General features: G+C 37.4%; 1 protein-coding gene across 1 annotated transcript in view; it reads left to right on the forward strand.

The window, feature by feature from the left end:
* The window catches only part of LOC124611646 (protein suppressor of hairy wing-like), a 54,998-nt gene extending 32,766 nt beyond the window's left edge, over positions 1–22,232 (forward strand). The window contains exon 3 of the mRNA XM_047140263.1: positions 18,121–22,232. Coding sequence (XP_046996219.1) covers positions 18,121–19,809 — 1,689 coding nt within the window. The 3' untranslated portion in view covers positions 19,810–22,232. The remainder of the gene's footprint in view (positions 1–18,120) is intronic.
* The last annotated feature ends 3,117 nt before the right edge of the window (positions 22,233–25,349 follow it).

Consider the following 25,349-nt stretch of genomic DNA (forward strand, 5'->3'; position numbering starts at 1 on the left):
GTCCAAAGTCATTTTTCTGTTAGTTGTACAGTATATGGCCGGCAGTAGTATTATGTTTCACATATTTTTATAATTTTGTCCCTGTCCAACCAAATGTATTGAGGGTCCCCTGTGGCTTTCACTGACCAAACCATATCCAGAAACAGATCTCTCATACCTTGTCTACACAGTCACTTAACCTCTGCCCCCAACCCATATACCGACTGACCAGCTGCAATGGAGTGCCCCTTCATGGTTAAGTACCACCAAGGGTTTCAACTACCTTTTGTCATGCTGGGAGATGAGAAATATTCTCCCCTTTCTTCCCACAGTGAAATCCTGCTGTCCATCCAGTCTACACAATATCCTTTTCTGTCTCTATTCCACCCCTGCCCTAGCCGTTTGCCACCATGGTTCATATCTTTGTAAAAGACCTACACACAAAATCTGTCCCATACATCCGGTCACTGCCGCATACTCCAGCCCTGTCCCAGGCATTTCATACCCCATCAAAGGTATTTCTGAAAGCAGCAGTGTGGTACTTATCTGCACTGTGTAGCATCTTATGTGGATGTGATTACTAACAAGCTGTCTGTCTGCATGAATGACCATGGTTAAACTGTGTCCAAGATGCAGCTGTACCACCCATTTGCTGAGTATGCGGCATGACATGATGCACTTTCATTCAGCTTCTGTTTCTCAACCCATATCATCTGGATTTTTCCAACCAATAGCAGCTTTTCCGAATTGCGCAAGTGGGAACTTTCGTTATAATATATTCTTTGTTCCAGTAACCCCACTAGCCTCAACCTTCACTAGTCCTTGTCCTCCATCTGCCCCCACTTCAGCTTCACACGCACTCACTGTAGCCCCCACCCTTTGTGTATAGTCCCTTCATCTTCTCTGCTTCTCTCCTCTCTCCCAACACAAATTCCCAATGCTGGACCGAGCAGTCCGCAATTCTGGCCCTTCCATGTCCCTGCACACTCCCACTGCTACCTCATGATCCCCATTCCCCACCTCATGCCTCTTCTGCAACCCCAATACCCACACTAGCCAAGTTCACTGTTCATGCAGTCCACATCTGATAAGCACTTTGCTGACAGATTAATATTATTCGATAGTCTAATTTTAAATGTGTCTGTCTGCCACCCATTGCTTCATCTATCCTAATTTTCATTTTTTTATTTACAGCAATAGATATTTCTACATTATTTGGGACAGTCAGAAAATAATGACCCCTATTTTTTGTCTTAATTACTTTAATTAAAATTTAGTTGGGATCTTTTTGATTTTTGGGCAAAATTGATTATGTACAAGTTTTTGGGTTTGCAGCTGAGTTTCTAAATGTGCATAGAAAATGACAGCTTGATTGAAAACCAAAAACATGTAAATGAAAACTAGGATAAATTTAAAATATGGTAATGTGCTGATAGGTTCAAGGTTATACCTATCAGTTTGTATTTCCAGTGAAGTATTCCCTACATCCTTCCACAATAAAACTTGTAAAAATTTGTGCAAGTCCTACTGTTGAATTAAGTAGAGTAAAACCGAAGTACGTGTGGTACATACATATTAATAGTGGGCAGCACTTGGTCAACGAAACATTCATTACATATATTATCAAACTAAACTTAAAAATTAGCTGATATATATATATATATATATATATATATATATATATATTAAAAAAAAACAGATGTGCTTTGCTATTCCTACTCTTTGCGCATAATGCATGCATCCCCTACACGGAAAGCATATAAAAGTGAAAACCATAAAATATGTCAAAGTCATAAGAGTTGTAATGGTTGTACATTATAAATGAATATTGAGATGTTAAAGTGGTAAAAGTATATTAAAGCAAAGTAAGATCTTTCTGATGGACCCTGCACTGTGCTATCCGGCCATTGTCTTCTTTCCTGATCATCCACTCCACTATCTATCTCATAGCCAGAAAAGAAGTGGCAACAGTCTAGAATGGAATGGTGTCCTGTGCAGTCAGGGCTGTGTCATCTCCTCTGTGCTTAAAGCCAGTGGTGCAAACACCAAGCAATGCGAAGTACACTACCATCAGCTGTCAGAAATATGTCATAGCCAGATGGTGCCTGGTTTCCTTCTATTGTAACTTTGATAATATTTTATGAATTTTACATTTGAAGGTTTGTCATACAGCAGATGTTCACATCTAATGCAAAAAGCAATGAAAGCAAAGCACACTTGAGTGTACCTATACAATTCCATGGTTTTTTGTTATTGAGTTTGCTCTGATCACATATGTAATGAACATTTTGTTCAACAGTAATAGGCTAGTAATAAGCATGAACCAAATATATTTCAGTGTTACTTTAGTTAACTTACAAGTAAAACTCACATTTTTTGTACAGGTTGTAGGATATGTTAATAAAGGCCTTTCTCTTTTTCTTATTGTAGTATCTGAAGATTGCCAATAAAGGCTAAAATCTGTTATGATTGTGTCAGAAATAAAAGTAAGTTCACAATAAAAAGTCTCCTTATTTCTCATCAGCCACTGGCAAATGACATCTTTCACTATCTTATCATTCTGAAGATGATACAACCTTCAGTGCCCTGAAGAAATGAAAATTTGGTGATTGTTCTACTGCTTGTTGTGTATAATTAATGTGTAGCAGGTCCTTCAGAGCTTCTCAAAACTGGTGATATTGTCCTGCAAGTTTACTGTGCTGTATTGATCTAGAAATGCCCAATAATTATCTCCTGTCCTTCATGAACAATAGAAACAATGCTATTTCTCACTACTGGTTTCGAATTCAGCATATTGCTTCATTATTTCAAGAGAGAGGAAATAAGGGGCACAGCTTTCTGGCTGCCATTGGTATAGTGAATGTAAGTTACGCCATTCAATAGATTGTTTCACGGTATTCTGCTCAAATAAATGAATTTTGTCTCATCACTTGTGACAGTGTTCAGTAGAAATTTTGGTGTGTTTGTGGCTATCTGACCTGCGTTCACAAATAGTGATTGTTTCTCTGTTCAATTTTGTATGATATCATGGTCATCACCAAACGGCACTCGCAACCATTAAAGCATCCTCATTAACATTCTGCTAGTATTTGTGACTTTGAGTTAGCTTAAAATCTTTACCAGCAAGGAAATCTGTTACAAAAATAGTTGTATAAGTTCAAACAAGGGAAAATATGGACTGGAATAACAATGTGAATTAGGATAAATTTCTTCGTACTACATAGAGGAGGTGTTGAGTGGCATACAAGCACTTGGAGATGACAGTGGCCACAAGTGTGTGACTTGGGCATTTATGAATTTTGTGTGCATTTATTTCTTCATCTGCTGAGGGACTTTGTCTGAAAGCGGATGTTATCCAGCAGTCTACTCTTTTAAATGTGACTGTTGTCTGCTCAGTGCCTCCTCTATTGGCAAGCAGCAGTCTGACCTAAATCATATTGTTTTGTTTTATGAGTTCATTATTGTGGACCTTCATCCAATAGTAGCACTTGCAACCTATGTCCTCAATTATCTGCTAGGTATATTCCAATCTCTGTCTTCCTCTACAGTTTTTGCCCTCTAAAGCTCCCTCTAGTACCATGAAAATCATTCCCTGATGTCTTAACAGATATCCTATCATCCTGTCCCTTCACCCTGTCAGTGTTTTCCACATATTCCTTTCCTCTCTGATTCTGTGCAGAACATCCTCATTCCTTACCTTATCAGTCCACCTAATTTTCAACATTTGTCTGTAGCATCACATCTCAAATGCTTCAATTCTCTTCTGTTCCAGTTTTCCCACAGTCCTTGTTTCACTACCACACAGTGCTGTTCTCCAAGCATAAACTTCCACCTTGGTTATTTTGCTGCCTAGGTAGTAGAGTTCCTCAGCTTCATCCGCCTCATGACGATCAATCCTGATGTTATGTTTCTCCACGTTCTCGTTTCTGTTACTTTTCATCACTTCTGCCTTTCTTCGATTTACTCTCAATCCATATTCCGTACTCTTAGACTGTTCATTCCATTCAGCAGATCATGTAATTCTTCTTCACTTTCACTCACGGTAGCAATTTAATCAGCAAAACTTGTCATTGATATCCCTTCACCTTGAATTTTAATTCCACTTCTGAACCTTTCTTTTATTTCCATCATTTCTTCTCCTGTGTACAGATTGAACAGTAGGAGCAAAGTACTGCATTCCTGTCTTACACGCTTTTTAATCTGAGCACTTTGTTCTTGGTCATCCACTCTTATTATTTCCTCTTGGCTCTTGTACATGCTGTATATTACCTGCCTCCCCTTTAGCTTATTCCTATTTTCCTCAGAATTTTGAACATCTTGCGCTGTTTTACATTGTCGAACACTTTTTCCAGATCGACAAATCCTATGAGTGTGTCTTGATTTTTCTTTAGTCTTGCTTCCATTATCAACTGTGGTGGCCACTTGTTGACTGGCGACCCTGCACCGAGCTGTCCTTTCTGTAGCCAACCATTAACAGTCAGACGTTTCCTGATCCTCTGCCCCTATTTTAGCCACTTATGTCTCAGGGTCAGGCTGCCGTCCGCTTTTCCTGTCATGATGTGCGAGCTGTGGCTCGCGTTTTAAGTTTTTTTAAAAGCAGTAATATGACATAAGAGATTTGATTTCTACCTGGTGACTTCGGTGTCTTGTCGCCGTCTTTTAGATATTCTTCCGTAACGTCTTGACGTTTTAGATTTGTTTTTTCTTCCTTTCTGTACTGGACCTCGAAACGGTTTTTTCCCCTTGCAGTCCCAGCATTCTATGAGGCGCTTATGACCTTAGATGATTTGCGCCCTAAAACCCCACAAAAAAAAGGTCCTTAAGTTTCTTTTCCATTCTTCTGTGTATCATTCTTGTCATCAGTGTTGATGCATGAGCTGTTAAGCTGATTGTGTGTTAATTCTCACACCTGTCAGCTCTTGCAGTCTTCGGAATTCTGTGGTTGCTATTTGTGTGAAAGTCAGATGGTATGTCGCCAGACTCGTACGTTCTACACACCAATGTGAATAGTCATTTTGTTGCCACTTCCCCAAATGATTTTAGAAATTCTGATGGAATGTTGTCTATCCCCTCTGCCTTATTTGATCTTAAGTCCTCCAAAGCTCTCTTAGATTCTGATTTTAATACTGGATCCCCTATCTCTTCTAAATTGATTCTTGTTTCTTCTCGTCGCATCAGACAAATCTTCACCCTCATTGAGACCTTCAGTGTACTCGTTCCTCTGTGTTTAACAGTGGCATTCCTGTTGCACTCTTAATGTTACCACCCTTGCTTTTAGTTTCACCAAAGCTTATTTTGACTTTCCTATATGCTGAGTCAGTCCCTCTGACAATCATTTGTTTTTCAATTTCTTCACATTTTACTGCAGCCATTTTATCTTAGCTTCCCCTGCACTTCCTATTTATTTCATTCCTCAGTGACTTGTATTTCTGTATTCCTAAATTTCCCTGAACATTTTTGTACTTCCTTCTTTCCTCGGTCAACTGAAGTATTTCTTCTGTACCCATGGTTTCTTCGCAGTTACCTTCTTTGTACCTATGTTTTTCTTTCCAACTTCTGTGATTGCCATTTTTAGAGATGTCCATTCCTCTTCAACTGTACTGTTTACTGAGTTATTCCTTTTGCTGTATCTATAGGCTTAGAGAACTGCAAGCGTATTTCATTATTTCTTAGTACTTCTGTATCCCACTACTTTGCATATAGATTTATCCTGACTAATCTCTTAAACTTCAGCCTACTCTTCAACATTACTAAGTTGTGATCTAGGTCTATATCTGCTCTTGCGTATGCCTTACAATCCAGCATCTGATTTCAGAATCTCTGTCCGACTATGGTGCAATCTAATTGAAATCTACCCATATCACACGGTCTTTGCCAAGTATACCTCCTTCGCTTGTGATTCTTGAACAGAGTATTTGCTATTACTAGCTCAAATTTATTACAGATCTCAATTAGTATTTCTCCTCTCTCATTCCTTGTCCCAAGCCCATATTCTCCTGTAACCTTTTCTTCTACTCCTCCTCCTACAACTGAATTTTAGTCCCCTGAGTCTATTAGATTTTCATCTCCCTTTACATACAGTATTACCCTTTTAGTGTCTTCATATACTTTCTCTATTTCTTCATCTTCAGCTTGCGACGTCGGCATGTTTACCTGAACTGTCATGTCAGTGTTGATTTGCTGTCGATTCTGATAAGAACAACCCTATCACTGAACTGTTCACAGTAACACACTCTCTGCCCCACTTTTCTATTCAGGACGAATCCTACTCCTGTTATATAATTTTCTGCTGCTGTTGATATTACCCTGTACTCATCTGACCACAAATCCTTGTCTTCTTTCCATTTCACTTCAATGATGCCTACTATATCTAGACTGAGCCTTTCAATTTCCCTTTTCAGACTTTATAGCTTCCCTGCCTTGTTCAAACTTCTGACATCCATGGCCTGACTCATAGAACATTATCCTTTCATTGGTTATTCAGTCTTTTTCTCAAGGTCACCTCCCCCCTTGGCAGTCCCCTCCTGAAGATCTGAATGGGGGACTATTCAGGAATCTTTTGCCAATGGAAAGATCATTATGGCACTTTTTCAATTACAGGCCACATGTTCTGTGGATACACATTATGTGTCTTTAATCCAGTGGTTTCCATTGCTGTTCATCATTGCTGATTCTTCCACCTATAGGGACAGTTTCCTACCTCAAGCACTAGAGAGTGCCCTGAACCTCTGCCCGCTCCTCTGCTCTCTTTGACAAAGCAGTTGACAGAATGAGGGGTCACTTCTTATGTCGGAAGTCTTCGGCCACCAGTGCCCCTCCAAATTTCAGGTTTCTATCCTTGGCAGTTTGGGCTGAGTGACGATGAGTCAATGAATCAGTCTGGCCCTATTTCATCCCATTAGAAGTTGAATTTCCGAAACCACTGAAATACGTATAATTTTTGTTTGTAACTGAGAAGTCAAATACCATTTTTTTTTTATTTCTGACCGAGAAAACAAATACCAATTTTCATAGGTCTAGTTTCAAAATTGTGTTAATAGCAACAAATTTTCAAAAAACCTTTCATCCCTTATTTCACCTTGTTCAGGGTGCAATTTCGAAAAATGCCTTAGCAAGTGATGCCTACAGTGTAACATCAACACCTTTTCAAAATTTTAAGTTTCTGTCCATAGTGGTTTGGGCTGGGCTAGGCTATGATGAGTCAGTCAGTCTGGACATTACCTTTTATTTGTGCAGATTTCATTTTTATCTGTGCAATCAGTTTTATAGATAATATGCACAAATCATTTTAAAAGACATGTATTTATATGTATCAATGTGATTTCTCCTGGTTCGGTGGCAGGAGGAACAAGACTTTTGGTCAGGTGATTACAGGGTTATAAATACAAAATCAAATAGGGGTAATGCAGGAGTAGGTTTAATAATGAATAAAAAAATAGGAGTGCGGGTTAGCTACTACAAACAGCATAGTGAACGCATTATTGTGGCCAAGATAGACACAAAGCCCATGCCTACTACAGTAGTACAAGTTTATATGCCAACTAGCTCTGCAGATGATGAAGAAATAGATGAAATGTATGACGAGATAAAAGAAATTATTCAGGTAGTGAAGGGAGACGAAAATTTAATAGTCATGGGTGACTGGAATTCGTCAGTAGGAAAAGGGAGAGAAGGAAACATAGTAGGTGAATATGGATTGGGGGGAAGAAATGAAAGAGGAAGCCGCCTTGTAGAATTTTGCACAGAGCATAACTTAATCATAGCTAACACTTGGTTCAAGAATCATAAAAGAAGGTTGTATACCTGGAAGAATCCTGGAGATACTAGTAGGTATCAGATAGATTATATAATGTTAAGACAGAGATTTAGGAACCAGGTTTTAAATTGTAAGACATTTCCAGGGGCAGATGTGGACTCTGACCACAATCTATTGGTTATGATCTGTAGATTAAAACTGAAGAAACTGCAAAAAGGTGGGAATTTAAGGAGATGGGACCTGGGTAAACTGAAAGAACCAGAGATTGTACAGAGTTTCAGGGAGAGCATAAGGGAACAATTGACAGGAATGGGGGAAAGAAATACAGTAGAAGAAGAATGGGTAGCTTTGAGGGATGAAGTAGTGAAGGCAGCAGAGGATCAAGTAGGTAAAAAGGCGAGGGCTAATAGAAATCCTTGGATAACAGAAGAAATATTGAATTTAATTGATGAAAGGAGAAAATATAAAAATGCAGTAAATGAAGCAGGCAAAAAGGAATACAAACGTCTCAAAAATGAGATCGACAGGAAGTGCAAAATGGCTAAGCAGGGATGGCTAGAGGACAAATGTAAGGATGTAGAGGCTTGTCTCACTAGGGGTAAGATAGATACTGCCTACAGGAAAATTAAAGAGACCTTTGGAGAAAAGAGAACCACTTGCGTGAATATCAAGAGCTCAGATGGAAACCCAGTTCTAAGCAAAGAAGGGAAAGCAGAAAGGTGGAAGGAGAATATAGAGGGTCTATACAAGGGCGATGTACTTGAGGACAATATTATGGAAATGGAAGAGGATGTAGATGAAAATGAAATGGGAGATAAGATACTGCGTGAAGAGTTTGACAGAGCACTGAAAGACCTGAGTCGAAACAAGGCCCCGGGTGTAGACAACATTCCATTAGAACTACTGACGGCCTTGGGAGAGCCAGTCATGACAAAACTCTACCATCTGGTGAGCAAGATGTATGAGACAGGTGAAATACCCTCAGACTTCAAGAAGAATATTATAATTCCAATCCCAAAGAAAGCAGGTGTTGACAGATGTGAAAATTACCGAACTATCAGTTTAATAAGTCACAGCTGCAAAATAATAACGCGAATTCTTTACAGACGAATGGAAAAACTGGTAGAAACGGACCTCGGGGAAGATCAGTTTGGATTCCGTAGAAATGTTGGAACACGTGAGGCAATACCAACCTTACGACTTATCTTAGAAGAAAGATTAAGAAAAGGCAAACCTACGTTTCTAGCATTTGTAGACTTAGAGAAAGCTTTTGACAATGTAAACTGGAATACTCTCTTTCAAATTCTGAAGGTGGCAGGTATAAAATACAGGGAGCGAAAGGCTATTTACAATTTGTACAGAAATCAGATGGCAGTTATAAGAGTCGAGGGGCATGAAAGGGAAGCAGTGGTTGGGAAAGGAGTGAGACAGGGTTGTAGCCTCTCCCCGATGTTATTCAATCTGTATATTGAGCAAGCAGTAAAGGAAACAAAAGAAAAATTTGGAGTAGGTATTAAAATCCATGGAGAAGAAATAAAAACTTTGAGGTTCGCCGATGACATTGTAATTCTGTCAGAGACAGCAAAGGACTTGGAAGAGCAGTTGAATGGAATGGACAGTGTCTTGAAAGGAGGATATAAGATGAACATCAACATAAGCAAAACGAGGATAATGGAATGTAGTCAAATTAAATCGGGTGATGCTGAGGGAATTAGATTAGGAAATGAGACACTTAAAGTAGTAAAGGAGTTTTGCTATTTAGGGAGTAAAATAACTGATGATGGTCGAAGTAGAGAGGATATAAAATGTAGACTGGCAATGGCAAGGAAATCGTTTCTGAAGAAGAGAAATTTGTTAACATCGAATGTAGATTTAAGTGTCAGGAAGTCGTTTCTGAAAGTATTTGTATGGAGTGTAGCCATATATGGAAGTGAAACTTGGACGATAACTAGTTTGGACAAGAAGAGAATAGAAGCTTTCGAAATGTGGTGCTACAGAAGAATGCTGAAGATAAGGTGGGTAGATCACGTAACTAATGAGGAGGTATTGAATAGGATTGGGGAGAAGAGAAGTTTGTGGCACAGTTTGACTAGAAGAAGGGATCGGTTGGTAGGACATGTTTTGAGGCATCAAGGGCTCACAAATTTAGCATTGGAGGGCAGCATGGAGGGTAAAAATCGTAGAGGGAGACCAAGAGATGAATACACTAAGCAGATTCAGAAGGATGTAGGTTGCAGTAGGTACTGGGAGATGAAGAAGCTTGCACAGGATAGAGTAGCATGGAGAGCTGCATCAAACCAGTCTCAGGACTGAAGACCACAACAACAACAACAATGTGATTTCACACTACATCATAATATATTCACCTAATTCTGCGGACTTTTTTCTAGTCAGTTTCGCTTTTGTTTCTCTTAACTTACTACCGTGTTTTGCCTTGTGTTGTCTCAGGAATGCTTCTAACAACATTTTTGTATAGCTTGGGCATTCTTGATCATCTTTGGTGTGTATCGATTTCTCTGTGTTTATTTTATGTACTGGTGGTTCTGTGATAAGTTTGAAATGATCTTGAGATATAGGCATAGGGTGATCACATGAGTTTTGTCACTATTTTAATGTCACTATGTAAGTTAATGTGCATCTAGCATGGCTTAAAAACCTTCCTTTAAAAGAAACTTGGGCTGTTGAGTGTGGTGTTGTTAGTAGTATCAAGTGTGATTCTAAAATAACTGGTGGTATTCAAGGTCCAATAAATTTTAAGTGTTGCATTAAGTTACCCTTACATGAACAAAATACATGTCAGTTGAAAAGTTTGTTTCATGGGATATTAAAGTCAGGGAGGTGTGATGCAGTTTTTGCTGATCTTTTCTACATATACACAAATTTCTGAGAACATTATTTCAACTTTTATTTCCTTTCTTTGAAGAGCTCATCGGTTCAGAGAGTGACATATGATGGACAGTGTGAGAAATAACAGATACCAAGGGCTTTTTCTGTTACATAAATGGATCAGTGGCAGTTATTGCTCTTAAATAGTTGTCATGCAATAATGGACTTTCTTAGGAATAGTGCGTGTTTAAAATAAAACAAAGCACTGTCGTTGATTAGGAAAAACCATAGAATGAGTTTTGAGGAAATTCATACAACAATTTTTGAGTATGAACAAGCATTATGACCTAAAAAGCTTCTTACGTCACACCCAGTCACTACGTATCAATTAAGTTCTGTTGTAGAACCACATCCTTCAGTAGGGTGCTGTTACATACTTTTGATAGTATGACATTTAGCAGTAGAAGTTTTGGATAACCAACTTAAAAACTTATTTTTTAGAGTGAAAACCCAGGAAATGAATCAGTTTAAAAATTTTCTTTGGCAGTTATTTCCATCTTCTTGCTTCACTCTGGTAATGTAGCTATACACTGCATTTGCCCCTCTGGGAATGCAATAATTTATCTCTATGAGACACTACATGTTGCCTGATATGAGGTGTTAATTTTGGCCTTTCACAAAGCCAAGTCATAATTAATTTTTCTTGCAGTTCATTGTGAACTTCTTGAAACGAGGCAGTTGACTCAAATTAGATCAAAAATTTTTAATATCAAATTGAGAAACTCATGTGGCTGCTGTTCACCTCCTATTCACACTCACTTGTTTACAGGTAAATAAGCCTCAATGAAATTATGCAACAGGTATGAGTTTTTAAGATAAACTCATCACCTGTTATTCCCCACAGCACTACTGGCAGTATATCTATACTTGGTAATCCATTGTGAAGTGCATGGCACAGGGTACTTCTCATGGCAAGGCATGCTAGGGTTCCCTCACTTTCAGATAATTTTAAAACTGGGGCAGCCACAGCTAAAATAGCTATACATGTGTGATTGACGATTCATACAGTATAACAGGTGTTTAAATACAGGTGTTAAAACTAATAAAATATGAAACTAAATCAAAAGGCCAATAGTCCTCTGAAGCTGTATTTATTTAAGTTTATCAGAGACCCACACTAACGGTTTCACAACTTTGAAGTTGCATCTTCTGGTGTATAGCTGTACAAAATTTTTTATAAATTAATGCTTTGATAATGGGGAAATGAAGTTATCTGAGATATCTTAAAGTACTGAGTTAATAGAGTTAAATAAGGAAGAAAATATTACGGATCTAGCTAGATACATGTGAATTACATTTGCCTAACAAAGAATAGGCCAATACATATTCCATAAATAAGATTCGTTATTTTATACCAAAAGAAGATTACTTACAAATGCTGTGTCATATGGTGTAGGGAGTTGTTACAGACTGTCGCCAACTGTTACTCTGCGGCATTCCGTAACAACTCCCTATACCATATGACATAGCATCTGTAAGTAATCTTCTTTTGGTATTAAATACCAAATCTTATTTACTAAATACATATAGACCCATTCTTCGTTGGGTGAATATGATCCACACCTAGTATACCTAACTAGATCCATAATATTTTCTTCCTTATTTAAGTCTATTCACTCAGTACTTTAAGATGTCTCAGATAACTTCATTTACCCATTATCAAAGCATTAAAAAAAAAAAAAAAAAAAAAAATATATATATATATATATATATATATATATATATATATATATATATTTTTAATGCTTTGATAATGGGTAAATGAAGTTATCTGAGACATCTTAAAGTACTGAGTGAATAGACTTAAAAATATATATATATATATATATATATCAAAATTATTATTATTCACGTTTGGGCCCTACTGGACCACGCGAAGTACAATCACGGGGCATTCAGTTATTTTCTTTTAGACTTTCTCTCTGCCCAAATTGTTTTCATTCTCTCGGAATGAGCTCTTTTCCTTTCATCAGACCATGTGGTTCCAGTTTTCTTTGGTTTTTCAGCTTGACCAACTACCCAGTCATGAATTTTTTGCCCAAATAATTTTCTGTCTTGAATTTCATCTTGTTTTATATCTGCCTCTTTCATGTCCTCTTTTATAGCAGAAATCCATTTTATTGTCTCAAATTTAGCTTTACTTCGATTTTCGTAGAATTCCACTACTTGTTTAGTTAGTCTGGTAGCATCCATTCTTTTAATATGCCCATAAAATTTTAATCTGTGTTTTTTCATATCCGAATATATGCTGGTGTATTGTTGAATTTCACTATTTGCTCTTAGCCTGTATGTTCCTTCTTCAGTATATTTTGGACCTAGAATTTTTCTGATTACTTTTATTTCTCTTTTTTGGATTTCTTGAATGTCCTTTTTTCTGTTTAAAATTAGCGTTTCAGCCCCATAAAGGCACTCTGGTTTTATGACCGTGTTGTAATGTCTCAATTTAGAGTACCTCGAGAGACATTTTTTGTTGTAGATGTCTTTTGTAAGTCTAAAAGCTGTCTCCATCTTTTGACAACGAATTTCATTTCCAATTTTTTCTAGACCAGTCTCTGAGATTGTTTCACCTAAATATTTGAATTGCGAAACTCTTTTGATTTTTCCATACTTAGTTTCCAAAAGTTTGGGTGCCAGTTTGTTGCTAGTCATATACTGTGTTTTTTCAAATGAGATTTGGAGACCTACTCTTTCTGCTGTTTCTTTAAGAATTTCTATTTGTTTCTGAGCAATTTGGATGTCCTGCGTTAGAATAACCAAGTCGTCTGCAAAGGCCAAACAGTCTATTCGAATATTTGTTCGTCCTAATTTCACTGGTTGGTCAATTTTGAACTCCAATTTTCGTTCGCGCCACTCTTGTATTACTTTTTCTAGAACGCAGTTAAATAGCAACGGAGAGAGTCCATCACCTTGCCTCATGCCTGTTTTTATTTCAAAGGATTCTGAAATTTCTCCTCTGAACTTTACTTTTGATTTTGTACCAGTTAGCGTGTCTCTGATAATTGCCGTGGTTTTATCCAGGCCTTGTTATTTCACAATTTGGAAAAGAGATTCACGATCCACTGAGTCATAAGCCTTTCTAAAATCTACAAAGGTACAAACTAGTTTTTTATTGTAAATTTTTTGATGTCTGAGAATTAGTTTGAGGACTAAAATCTGTTCTGGGCAAGATCTATTTGGCCTGAAACCTGCTTGATATTCGCCAATTTTCCATTCAAGTTGTTGTTGTGCTCGGTTCAGAAGACATTGAGAGAGGATTTTGTATGTGACTGGAAGAAAAGAAATTCCTCTGTAATTATTAACATCAGTTTTGTCTCCCTTCTTATGAAGTGGGTGAATCAAGGCGGTTTTCCATTCATCAGGAATTTTTTCAGTTTGCCAAATGTTTTGCATGATTGAAGTAATTTCTTTAACGGTTTTTGGACCAGCTGCCTTTAAAAGTTCTGCAACAATTCCATCTTCACCAGATGCTTTGTTGTTTTTCAACCTATGAATTTCTTTAATGATTTCCTCTTCATTTGGTGCAAGTGAAACTGGATTGCATTGTTGGGGAATTTTTGGTGGAAATCTTTCTGTGGGCTCGGGGCAATTTAGAAGATTCTTAAAATATTTAGAAAGTTCTTTGCAATTTTCTTGGTTGTTAAGAGCCAACTGTCCATTTTCCTTCTTGAAGCAAAGATTCTGGGGTTGGTACCCCTTTATTTTGGTTTTAAAAGTTTTATAAAAATTTCTGGTATTGTATTTCTGAAAATCTTCTTATATATATATATATATATATATATATATATATATATATATATATATATATATATATATATATATATATATATTTTTTTTTTTTTTGTAGAAACACAAGAAGGTGTAACTTGAAAGTTGTGAAACTGGTTGTGTGGGTCTAGGAGACTGTATAATGTTTCTACATTTCTTGTGAAATGCTGGTCCTTAAAAATTTTTGTGAGTAGGCATTTGTGGAATGCTTCACGTCTATCTTTGAGTGCCTGCCAGTTCAGCTCTTTTGGCATCTCATTAATGTTCTCTCTTGGATCAGACAAACCTATGACTATTGGTGCTGCCTTTCTTTGTGTATGTTGTCTCTCCTGTTAGTCCTATTTGCTACTGGTCCCACATATTTGAGCAATGGTCTAAGCTGGGTCATACAAGTCTTTTGTAACAAGTTTCTTTATAGATTGAGTGAATTTAAATAATGACCTGATGTCTGCCACCTGCTTTATCTATGACTGAGCCTGTGAGATTATTCTATTTCATAACCCTACCAACTGTTGTACCTAAGTGATTTTATGAATTAAAACATTGACTGCCGGATGCATAGTGATGGATGTTTCACTGCCACACCAGGCTAGGCCACGGTATCACACCTGAGGCTCTGATATGGTCGTCTGTGGCCTTGTGGCAGTCAGTGACTGTTTGTGACTCATTAGTATTGTAGTTGTATGATACTACTTTTCTTCATTTTATGAAGTGCACAATGTTAGATTTCTGAACATTTAAACAAATTACCAGTCTTTGCACGTCTTCGGAATGTTATCAAGAACTAACTGAATATTTGTGCAGCTTTTTTTTTCTTCAGAGAATACAGTATTTGAGATAACTGTGTGTCATCTGTGAAAAGTCTAAGGTTACTATTAATTTCATCCGATAGGTCGTTAATGTACAATATGAACAGCAAGGGTCTCTATCTGTGACAACATGCTGTGTTCTTTCTAGCAAGAAATCCTCCATCCAGTCACAAATTTTGTTTGATACTCTGTATGACTGTACTTTTCAAGGAAAAAAATGTTAGTATGATACTGAATAAAATGCGTTGTGGAAATCAAGAATTACTGCATCTACTTGGCTGCCTTGATCCATATCTTTCAGGATGTCATACTCCCAGCCTCCTTGTATAATGACAGAACCAATCTCTTGTCAAATGTGGTGGTCCATTCTGCATTACATAGGACTGTCTGGACAGATTTGTCCAGATGGGGTAGACCCAAGGCATACAACTGTAACAAATTGAGCTGTAACAAGGGAGAGAAAACTTGTTTTTCTTCATTTGAATCTTAGGCTATACCGAATGTTATTTCAAGTACTAACATTTAAATATAAAAATCCTGTGGAAGCACCAACTTCTTTCTGGGTCATATTGACCTGAAGAAATCAGCAGGATTAACTTACAAAACAACTGTAATACCTTCATGTGATGTAAACCATCAGTTGTTCATTTTGTTGTTTCTCAGCCTGCATAAAATATTAGCTCGATATGTCAGTTGTGTATGAAAGTGGGCTGTTAAGTTTGGTAAATTTCTGCAAGATAACAGAAATTGTAAATATGTCATATTCATGACTAATTATTGGTATTAGTTTATTTTATGGACTAGTTCAGAGCATTGCCTGTCATTGGTGGTATCTACATTACAAAAGACACATATTTATTATAATATGTTACTGAAAAATGCTGAGTTGCAGATAGGCACAAGAAAAAAACTGTTAAACAAGTAAACTTCCGGCCAAAAGGTCTTCTTCCAAATTAGACAATATGCAGACACATACATTCATGCAGACGCATTTATATAAATTTGTGTGTGTGTGTGTGTGTGTGTGTGTGTGTGTGTGTGTGTGTGTGTGTGTGTGCGTGTGTGTGCATATATGTTGCCTAATTCTGAAGAAGGCCTTTTAGCTGAAAGCTTACTTGCTTAGTGGTCTTTTTGTTGTACCTATCTGTGACTCGACACCTCCACTACATGGTGAGTAGCGATCTATCCTTTTCATAATATTTTCATTATTCGATTCTAGATTTTCCATTGTTTAATACATTGCTTAAGGCATATGTAGTTATTTTTTGTATGTTTGTAATTTTTCGTACCATAATAATGTGTCTTTCCTTATACATAATATTTTCTAGCATACGGTAGTAGTGATATTTCATAATAATCATGTAATAATATGATTATATTGTTTTTATATGTGCATATGAGCAATTGGCGTAAGGTATTTAAAAAAAAGGAATGTTTAAGGGCAGACAGTTTTGTTTGAATCTTTTGTAATTAGTTTGCAAGGTTCAACATTTTTGTTATGACATACTGTTATATCTGAATACACTATATGTTTCAAATTTCTACAACGTACAAGAATAACTAAGAGCAGACCTTAAGCAGAAATCTGTAGAAAATATGCCCAACATCATGTGTTCAAAATTATATAAATAATAAACTAGATACAAAACACCTTGAAGACGGAGGTAGGTGACCAAAACTCATAAAATTTAGTACTTTGACTGCTTCGAAGCCTTCAGCAGACACAGCAGAGGTGTCACGCCTGACACCGTTTGCTTGCCAGTGGCCGCGTGCTTCTCTCTGTTTAGTACAGTATATGTCTGGATGGTGTGTAAAGTTCAGAATATTGTGTTCCTGTATACTGGTATCAACTCAGGAAATACAAATTAATGCACAGTACTGCATTATACACTGTACTAAAAATTGTAACAATATAGGCCTTTGTCAAAAATAGACGAATACACACACACACACACACACACACACACACACACACACACACACACACACACACACACGTGGCTGCAGTATCAGGCAACTGAAACCACACTGTGAGCAGCAGCACCAGTGCATGAGGTGGGGCATGTGACTGCTGGCGAGCACACGGTGTCTGTTGTGAACCCCCGCTGTGTCTGCTGCAGGCTTCAGGCAGTCACAATGTTAAAGAAAGAAGAAAACTGCTAATTATTAAGTGGCTAGTTGTTGTTCAGGTTATTTCTCACATAGTGGAGTGGCAATCCAGATTTTCTCTTAATCGCTTAAAGTAAATACCCTGACAGTTTCTTTGAAAATAACAAAACATACTTTCCTCTTTCTCCATCGGAACATGTGCACTGTCTCTAATGGTGTTGTTGACAAGATTTTAATCTCTGTTTTTATTTATTTTGTTTTTCTCGTAGAATTTCACTGTACAACCCAGTCTTACAAAATTTTTGAGGCTTTCGTGGACACTTGTTGCGTATTGACTGCTGGGATCTGTGGCTGATGTTTGTTTAACAATTTTCCAATGTTTTGTCAGCATGAGTGGTTGGCATTGTCGAAGGATCACACTCAAGTACACTAGTGGCAGTAGAGGGTACACCTTTGACAGTGCCAGCCACTCGTGATGGGGAAATGTCAGTTGAATATCCTGGGGAAAAACCAGCTTGTAATACATCAGCTTAAAGTCTTGTTAGCTGTGTTGAGACAACAATGTCAGTTGATAACTGATGATTTCCTTCCTGTCATAGTATCTAATAAGTAGGACATGTGTAAAAATAATCTTTATGGGCAATTTAGGAAACCTGATATTGAAATATTGTCAAAAGGAATTGACCATTTGAATGAGTTGGTCATAATGAATGTATAACTGCCTAAATTAGCTCAGGGATGCATGTGTAAGATAGTTGAACATTATTGTGAATCTCCTGGTGTTATGATACTCCATTTTCTTCTCATTTGTTACAGATTGTAGGCCTGGATAGAAATACATCAGAAAGGTGTTTCGTGTGTAGCGTAACAGCAAGTTCAAGCATGTCCAGTGTGTGCCTTGTGCAAATGAGCAGCAGTTCTCCACTTGTTTCTGTCAGCAACACCCCTGTTGCAAAGAAGCTGGAGCAAATTGTATCATATGGTGTACTGAATCACATATCAACATGCGACGTGTCCATTTGCAGACGATGTTTAAACCTTATTGACACAATAGACTGCCTTGAAGTGAAACTAGATGCTGTTAAACAAGACCTGAAACAGTTGTTTGCAAATAGGCCAGAAATTTTGCCTTTAAATGCAAATGATGAGTGGGTGAACAGTGGGAAAGGTGGTAATATGGAAGTTAAGAGTTCTGAGCTCTCCGAGGATGTAAATAATGAAAGTGATAAATCAGCGGTTGATGTTATTTCTGATATTACTAACAAAGTTCCTGAGACAAAATGCATCGAAGCACCCAGTTTGATAGTAGAGGAGGAAACTGTAATTAAGGTCCATGAGGTTTCAAGTGAAAATAGTCTGTCTTCAAAAGTGAAAGCAATTGAAAGTGAAAGTAATCAATCTTCATGTGCTGCACAGTGTGAGATTTCAAATGAAAATGGCAGTCAACAAAATGAAACTGAAAGCAAAAAGTTTTGGTGTGCTCTATGTGATAAATCATTTTGTAGCAAAGAGTATCTGAGCAGGCATAAACAAATGCATACAAAACAGTACAGTTTTTACTGTGACCGTTGTGGTCGTGGATTTTCAATGCGACGACGTTTAGAAAATCATTTGTTGGTGCATAGAGGTGAATTCCGATTTCAATGTGAAATTTGTGGGCGTGGTTTCATCCAGCGGCACAGTCTTGATGACCATTTGAGGCGACATCAGGGCAGATTCAGACTCAGTTGTTCACAGTGTGGCCGTGGTTTTCTACATAGAAATTCTCTGAGAGTGCATTTGCGCACACACACGGGTGAACGCCCTTTTATTTGTGAACACTGTGGTCATAGTTTTTCGTCTGTGTCCAACCTTCGAGCTCATAGCAGTGTTTGCAATGGGGACTTACAACATTCATGTGAAAAATGTGACAAGAAGTTTGCTACAAAATCTCTCTTACAATCGCATATGCGCATACATGAAGGCCTTTTTCGCTTTAATTGTGATGTGTGTAAACGAGGCTTCATGAAAGAATTTGATTACAAAGTACATCTGCGAACACACTCTGGTGAAAAGCCTCACAAGTGCACAGTCTGTGGAAAATTTTATAGCAGTATTGGAAATCTAAACCAGCATGCAAAAAAACATTCAAAAGATAAACCATACAACTGCTCAATGTGTAGTAAAGGGTTTTTGCGTAAATCCATGTTGACAGCCCATATAAATGAACATATGGGAGATCGCCCATTTAAATGTAGCCATTGTGATAAATGTTTTGCCTCAGCTCGTAACTTACACACTCACGAGAAGTCTCATGCAGAAAATGGCAAGAAGTATGTCACTTGCTCTGTATGTGGAAAATCTATTAGTCATAACATGAAAGTTCACATGCGGACACACACAGGGCAGAAACCGTACAAGTGTCAGCAATGTGATATGGCATTCACTGTGAAAAGTACGTTAGACAAACATAAACGAACAAAGCACAAGACAGTGTGTGAAACACAGGAAAATACTGAAAAGTAGTCGAACTTTATCTTTTATCTCCAGATTTCCAGCTATGGTGCTTTTGTTCATTGTTAAAAATATGTTAAACAAAGAAGAGGTTATAGTGCCTATGGTGGCCTTATATAGTCCATAGATGGCTTTTGATTGGTTGGTGATTACATAATGCTGTTGCAGATGGTGTCAACATCTATGCTGGTGGCACCACCATTCCTGTAGTAGCATAAACATTGTGACAGATATCTCTGCCTGTTCTCTGCACAGAGAGCTCATTTCCACGCACCACTAAGATTATATCTGCTGTCACATATGAAGTTCATGTCAGACATTCTTATTTCTACAGCCTGTTTAACTGCAGAATCCCAGTATGTAGGAGCCTGGAACAAAACTTTTGTTTCATTTAACAGTATTTTTGTTTGCTTGTGAAGCTGTGTTCAGCAACTGCAGAGTTCTCCAGTTCTCGATTAGTAATATGCCACTGATGCTCAGCATGGCGGTTGGAAATGGTGCAGATCCACTGATCGATGTAGTTGCTACTGCACTTGCAAGGAATGTCATAAATCCCATTTTCATTTTTTAGTCAGCCTGGATGTGGTCTCACTATTTACAAAAGTTCCTGTGGAGGACACAGTGAAACTTGTGGCAAAGCGTTTTCCTTGTGAAAGGAAGTTGTTCTGATGTGTTATAACAACCCCTGTGTCTTGTAAGGCAGTACATTTTATGAAATGACAGACAAAATGGCTATGGAGTTTCCATTGTCTCCAGCAGTGGCCAACTTTTTTATGGAACATTTTGAGGAGTGTGCATTAAATTTTGCTCCCTTTCGACCATCTTCATGCTATCATTATGTTGACTACATGTTTGTGGTCTGGCCACAAGGCATAGAAGCTCTGCAGCACTTCCTTGAACCTATGAACAGTATCCACCCAAACATCCTGTTCATTGTTTAGACAGAGATAGAAGGAAGACTGACATTTTTAGATGTGTTGCTACAACGAAAATCAGATGGACGTCATGGCCACTCAGTGTATGCAAGCCAAAGCACACTGATTTATATCTTAGTGCCCAGAGTTTTCATCATCCAGTCCAGAACAGAGCAGATTTGCATACATTGGTACACAGAGCAGAAACTGTTTTTGACAAGGACCACTTGTATTCTGAAATCAATCATCTGAAGAATGTGTTCGAAAAGAACAACTCTGATTTGTATGATATGAAGTCAGCATTCTCCAAGAAAAGGAAATGTGAAAATGTTGAACATTCACATGATGAGGTACTGACTATTCCTTCCATTCTGTATCCAGCAGGAAGGCTGAGTCCTGGGAAGACGAGATATAGGACCTATTTTCTGACCTCCTAAGATGGTAAAGAAGATGCTACACCCTGTTAAGCACAGTCTCGGCCACAGATCCCTGGGATTTATAATATACCTTGTGAGTGCAGTAGCAATTACATCGATCAGTCCATCCGGACCACTTCTGACCGCTATGGAGAACGTCAATGGCATGTTAAAAATCAAGAACTGGAGAAATCTGCATTTGCTGAGCACAGCTTCCCAAAAAAACATAAAATACTGTTTGACAAAAGTTTTGATGTGGGCTCCTACATACTGGGATTCTGTAATTAAAGCGGCTGTAGAAATAAGAATGTGTGATAGGAACTTCAACTGTGATAGTGGATACAATCTTAAGCGGTGCATGGAAGTGAGCTGTCGATGCAGAGAAGAGGCAGAAATAGTCATCGCAATGTTTACACTACTATGAGAGTGTGGGACCACAAGTGCAGACGTTGACACCATCTGCAACAGCATTACGTAATTACCAACCAGTCAGAAGCTTTCTGTGGACTATATAAGGCTGCCACAGCTGCAAATTTGACAGTCAATTGCTCCTGACAAAGGTGATGCAGGTAACTGTCCAAAGCTTAGGATTTTTAAGAAGTCTGAGAATGCTTTATACAACAGTGGCATTGCGAAAGACTTCATTTTCAAGAGCTCATAGTGGTGTGTATGACAATAAATTACTTGCTGTGAATGTAAAGACTACATTTCAATTGTTTCTGCATATCTGGAATGCTAGTCATTAAATATATTTATTTTGAGGACATATTTTTCTATTTTTATATGTATTTGTATGTGAGAAGGAAATTGTTATATACATTAAAGTGAGTTACAAAGAGAGATTTATTTCCTTTTCATTACTTTCATCTTGAACAACACTGCCTGGAAATGCACTGTATGGAAATGCAGAGCTGTATCATGGTTCAAATTCCACAGTAAGCACCAGATTTCCACATCCATGGCTATGAGAGATAGATCATACACATGTGGGAAGATGTTCTTTAAAGTTTGCGAGCTGTTTAGTTTACTTGCTATGTAAATTAAATTTTTTCCTTTTCCTTTTTGCTTCTCACAATGTGTGTTACAAATAAAATAAAAGTTAGTCCCCATGTATTTTATTCACCTCTTTTTTTTCCGTGGACTCTCAGAATGTAGCACTGCAAATTTCTCTGAGACTTTTGTAGACAGGCCCGTACAATAGTTTACTGTTATTTTAGCATGTTTAGTTGACACCTCTGAATTATTTGTTCTGAATTTATTGGCAGTAATTCACTTTGATTTATCTAATAGTGAAAATCATCTTTATATGCAGAAATCTGTGTGCATGAATCACATATCGTGCTAAATGTGTTCAGTACTTTTTAATCTGTCTAAGAAGTTGTTTACATTTTATACTGTAGTGCAGTGTGAGACACTGTGTTGATGATCAACAGCCATATCCAGTTAAGATTTAACTAGAAAATTGTGAGTATGGTGCCACATCACACATAGAATATTTCAGAAAAAATTAGAATTTGTGCCGGACCGGCACTCAAACACGGATTTCCTGCTTGTCGTGAGTGGTCCATGACGAGTGGCGATCTGTGTCATTGCTGGAGGTTTGCCTGGGTAGCCAAACCACTTTGGCTATCTGGGCAAGCCTCCAGCAATGACACAGATTGCCACTTGTCATGGTTTCTTTACTCCCTCGTGCTTAGACTATCTTACTGCGATTCCCGCACAGGATGAGATACTGTTTTTTCTCATAATTTCCTTGCTATGGCATGTAATACTGTAGTGTACTGTGAGACACTGTGTTGACGATCAACAACTGTATTCAATTAAGAATGAACTCACAAATTGCGATTATGGTTCTGCTACACTGTAGAATATTTCGGAACTACTTCAGCTATCTAAGCACACCTTCAGCAGTTGCCAAATCTCCATTTACCCTTTGTTTTTTACTCTGTAATATTGTGGAGATGGTCTCGGTAGATTCAGTAAAACTTTCCAGTTCATCTTTACAATCTGTTCAAATTGTTCACACAATATTTTGACAGATAACATTTGTACAAGTTATACAGACAAGAAATATAAGATGGATTTTACAGCTTATCGAAAGTTATCTTCAGTGTAGACTTGCAACCAAATTTGTAACCACACAGTTACCAAGAAAACATAAATTTTTGGAACAGACAAAATGCATATTACATGTAAACGAACCTCTGAGCACTAACATCATAGGAATAACAATGTTAATTTCGATAATGAACCAAAAGATGAAAATTCCAAATTGTGCAATATTATTAAATTATTAATTAAATCATCTTTTGGAGCTTTATGTCTCATCCGAAAACTTAGAAGACAGAAACACTAAAATGCTTCCCAATTTTTGCCAGTTCTATTCCAAACAGAAAATAGCTAAATTTGAAAAATGAAAATTACATTGTAATTTTGAATAAAAAAACATAATTGATTCACAAAACTGTTCATGCCAAAATTACTTTTAGTATTTGTAAATCCTGATATGGAACAGAAAACAGATGCAACCTATTTGTAGAAAAACACAAAACTGCAAAACACCTGTTTGACAATCAGAGTAGGGAACACGCCAAAGTCAAATTAAGTATACCAGTGCTGGCACAATATAAACATCATATTCTCATTAATAATTACCAATAGTTACTGTAAACATTATTTCTCAAACTGTAAGTTTCACATTTTTCTAGTTTTTGTAATAGTATTAACCTGTGTCAAAAGCCTGCAAACAAAATCTGGAATAACAACTCCAGTCTAAACCTGGAGGTTTTAAGAGGTGTTTGTTGTCTCGAGGCAGATGATGCACTGGGTTGTCAGGGATGGTAGGAAATTGATGTGTCTTGAGGATCACTCTAAAACCTGTTGTCATCACTAATACATGTGAACATTGTGTCCACCAGTGAAAGTGTAATCAGAATTTGGAAGTAAACCATCTGGTGGAAAATGACATCATGGCCAAGACTTTTTATTTAAAGACAAATATCAAACCTCTTACCAGAAAGTATTTTTATAAACATGCACAAGAAGCAACAGCAACAGCAACAGCAGCCTGGAAGACATCAAACAAAACTTCAACAACACCAAAAAACTAAGTACAAATTAATTCAGCTATGCCTTTTCACTTTGTCCAAATTTAAATACCTTAGGATAGAAGACAAGTACTGGAATCTGGTCTTACCCAAAAGGTATTAGGAAAGGTGGATGAAGTGACATTAGATGTGGTGCCATGGTGAGGTTTCTAATGTGCAAATATTAATGGGTTCTATTTCTATGGCAGAAAAAGGTATTTAGAGTTTTCATTTTCATGGCATAGAACCATAGGGTACAACAAAATTTTAAGATGGTTGATGCCACCATACTTGCCATGTGAACCACAAATTAAAGATGGATTGACTGAAAAATGAGTTGGATGCCAGACTCCAAAATCAGCTGTTGTAAAGTGACACTTAAGTTCAGCAGATTTACAACTTTTATTTCTCAAGTTTGTGTTGTGATAGCGGAAACTATTATAATTTAAAATATGCTTTGGTATTGGTATTTTGCAAAGAGTGAGTAACAATTTTTTTAAAATGTCGTGTCTGGATGACGAAAGAAACAAGAACCATATGGAGAGGTGGTATAGTTTTTGTAAGCAAATATAGAAACAGTGTCACTTGGCCAGAATGTAGATGAGGCAGATCATAATCTGGGAGAGCTAGGCCAAATTGAAAACAATGGACAGGGAAATTTGCAAAGGATTTGAATGAAATTGTGTTGCAACATTAATGGCATTGCCCAAACAAATGTTCTCATTATAAGTGAACTTACTAAAATTTCACAAGATAATAATAGAGCCTCAATTGAACATCAGAACCTAAACAAACAATTATTGATAAAAATTATTTAATTGGATATATAAAAAATCTACTCACCAAGTGGTGGCAGAACACACACATAAAAGACGGTTGTGATTGGGAAGCTTTCGGAGCCAGTGTTTCCTTCAGGCAGAAGGTTTGAAGGGGATGGACAAAGTGTGAAGGAAAAGGACTGGAGAGGTCTAGGAAAGGATTTTAGGAAAGTTACCCAGAACCACAGATCAGGGGAGACTTACTGTACAGAATGAGAAGAAAGGCAGTCCCCAACAATCAGTCTTTCCTTCTCATTCTGTTTGGTAAGTCTCCCCTGACCTGCAGTTCTGGATGACTTTCCCAAAATATACCCCTTT

The sequence above is a fragment of the Schistocerca americana genome, chromosome 1, assembly GCF_021461395.2.
Source record: "Schistocerca americana isolate TAMUIC-IGC-003095 chromosome 1, iqSchAmer2.1, whole genome shotgun sequence".
Lineage (NCBI taxonomy): Eukaryota > Metazoa > Arthropoda > Insecta > Orthoptera > Acrididae > Schistocerca > Schistocerca americana.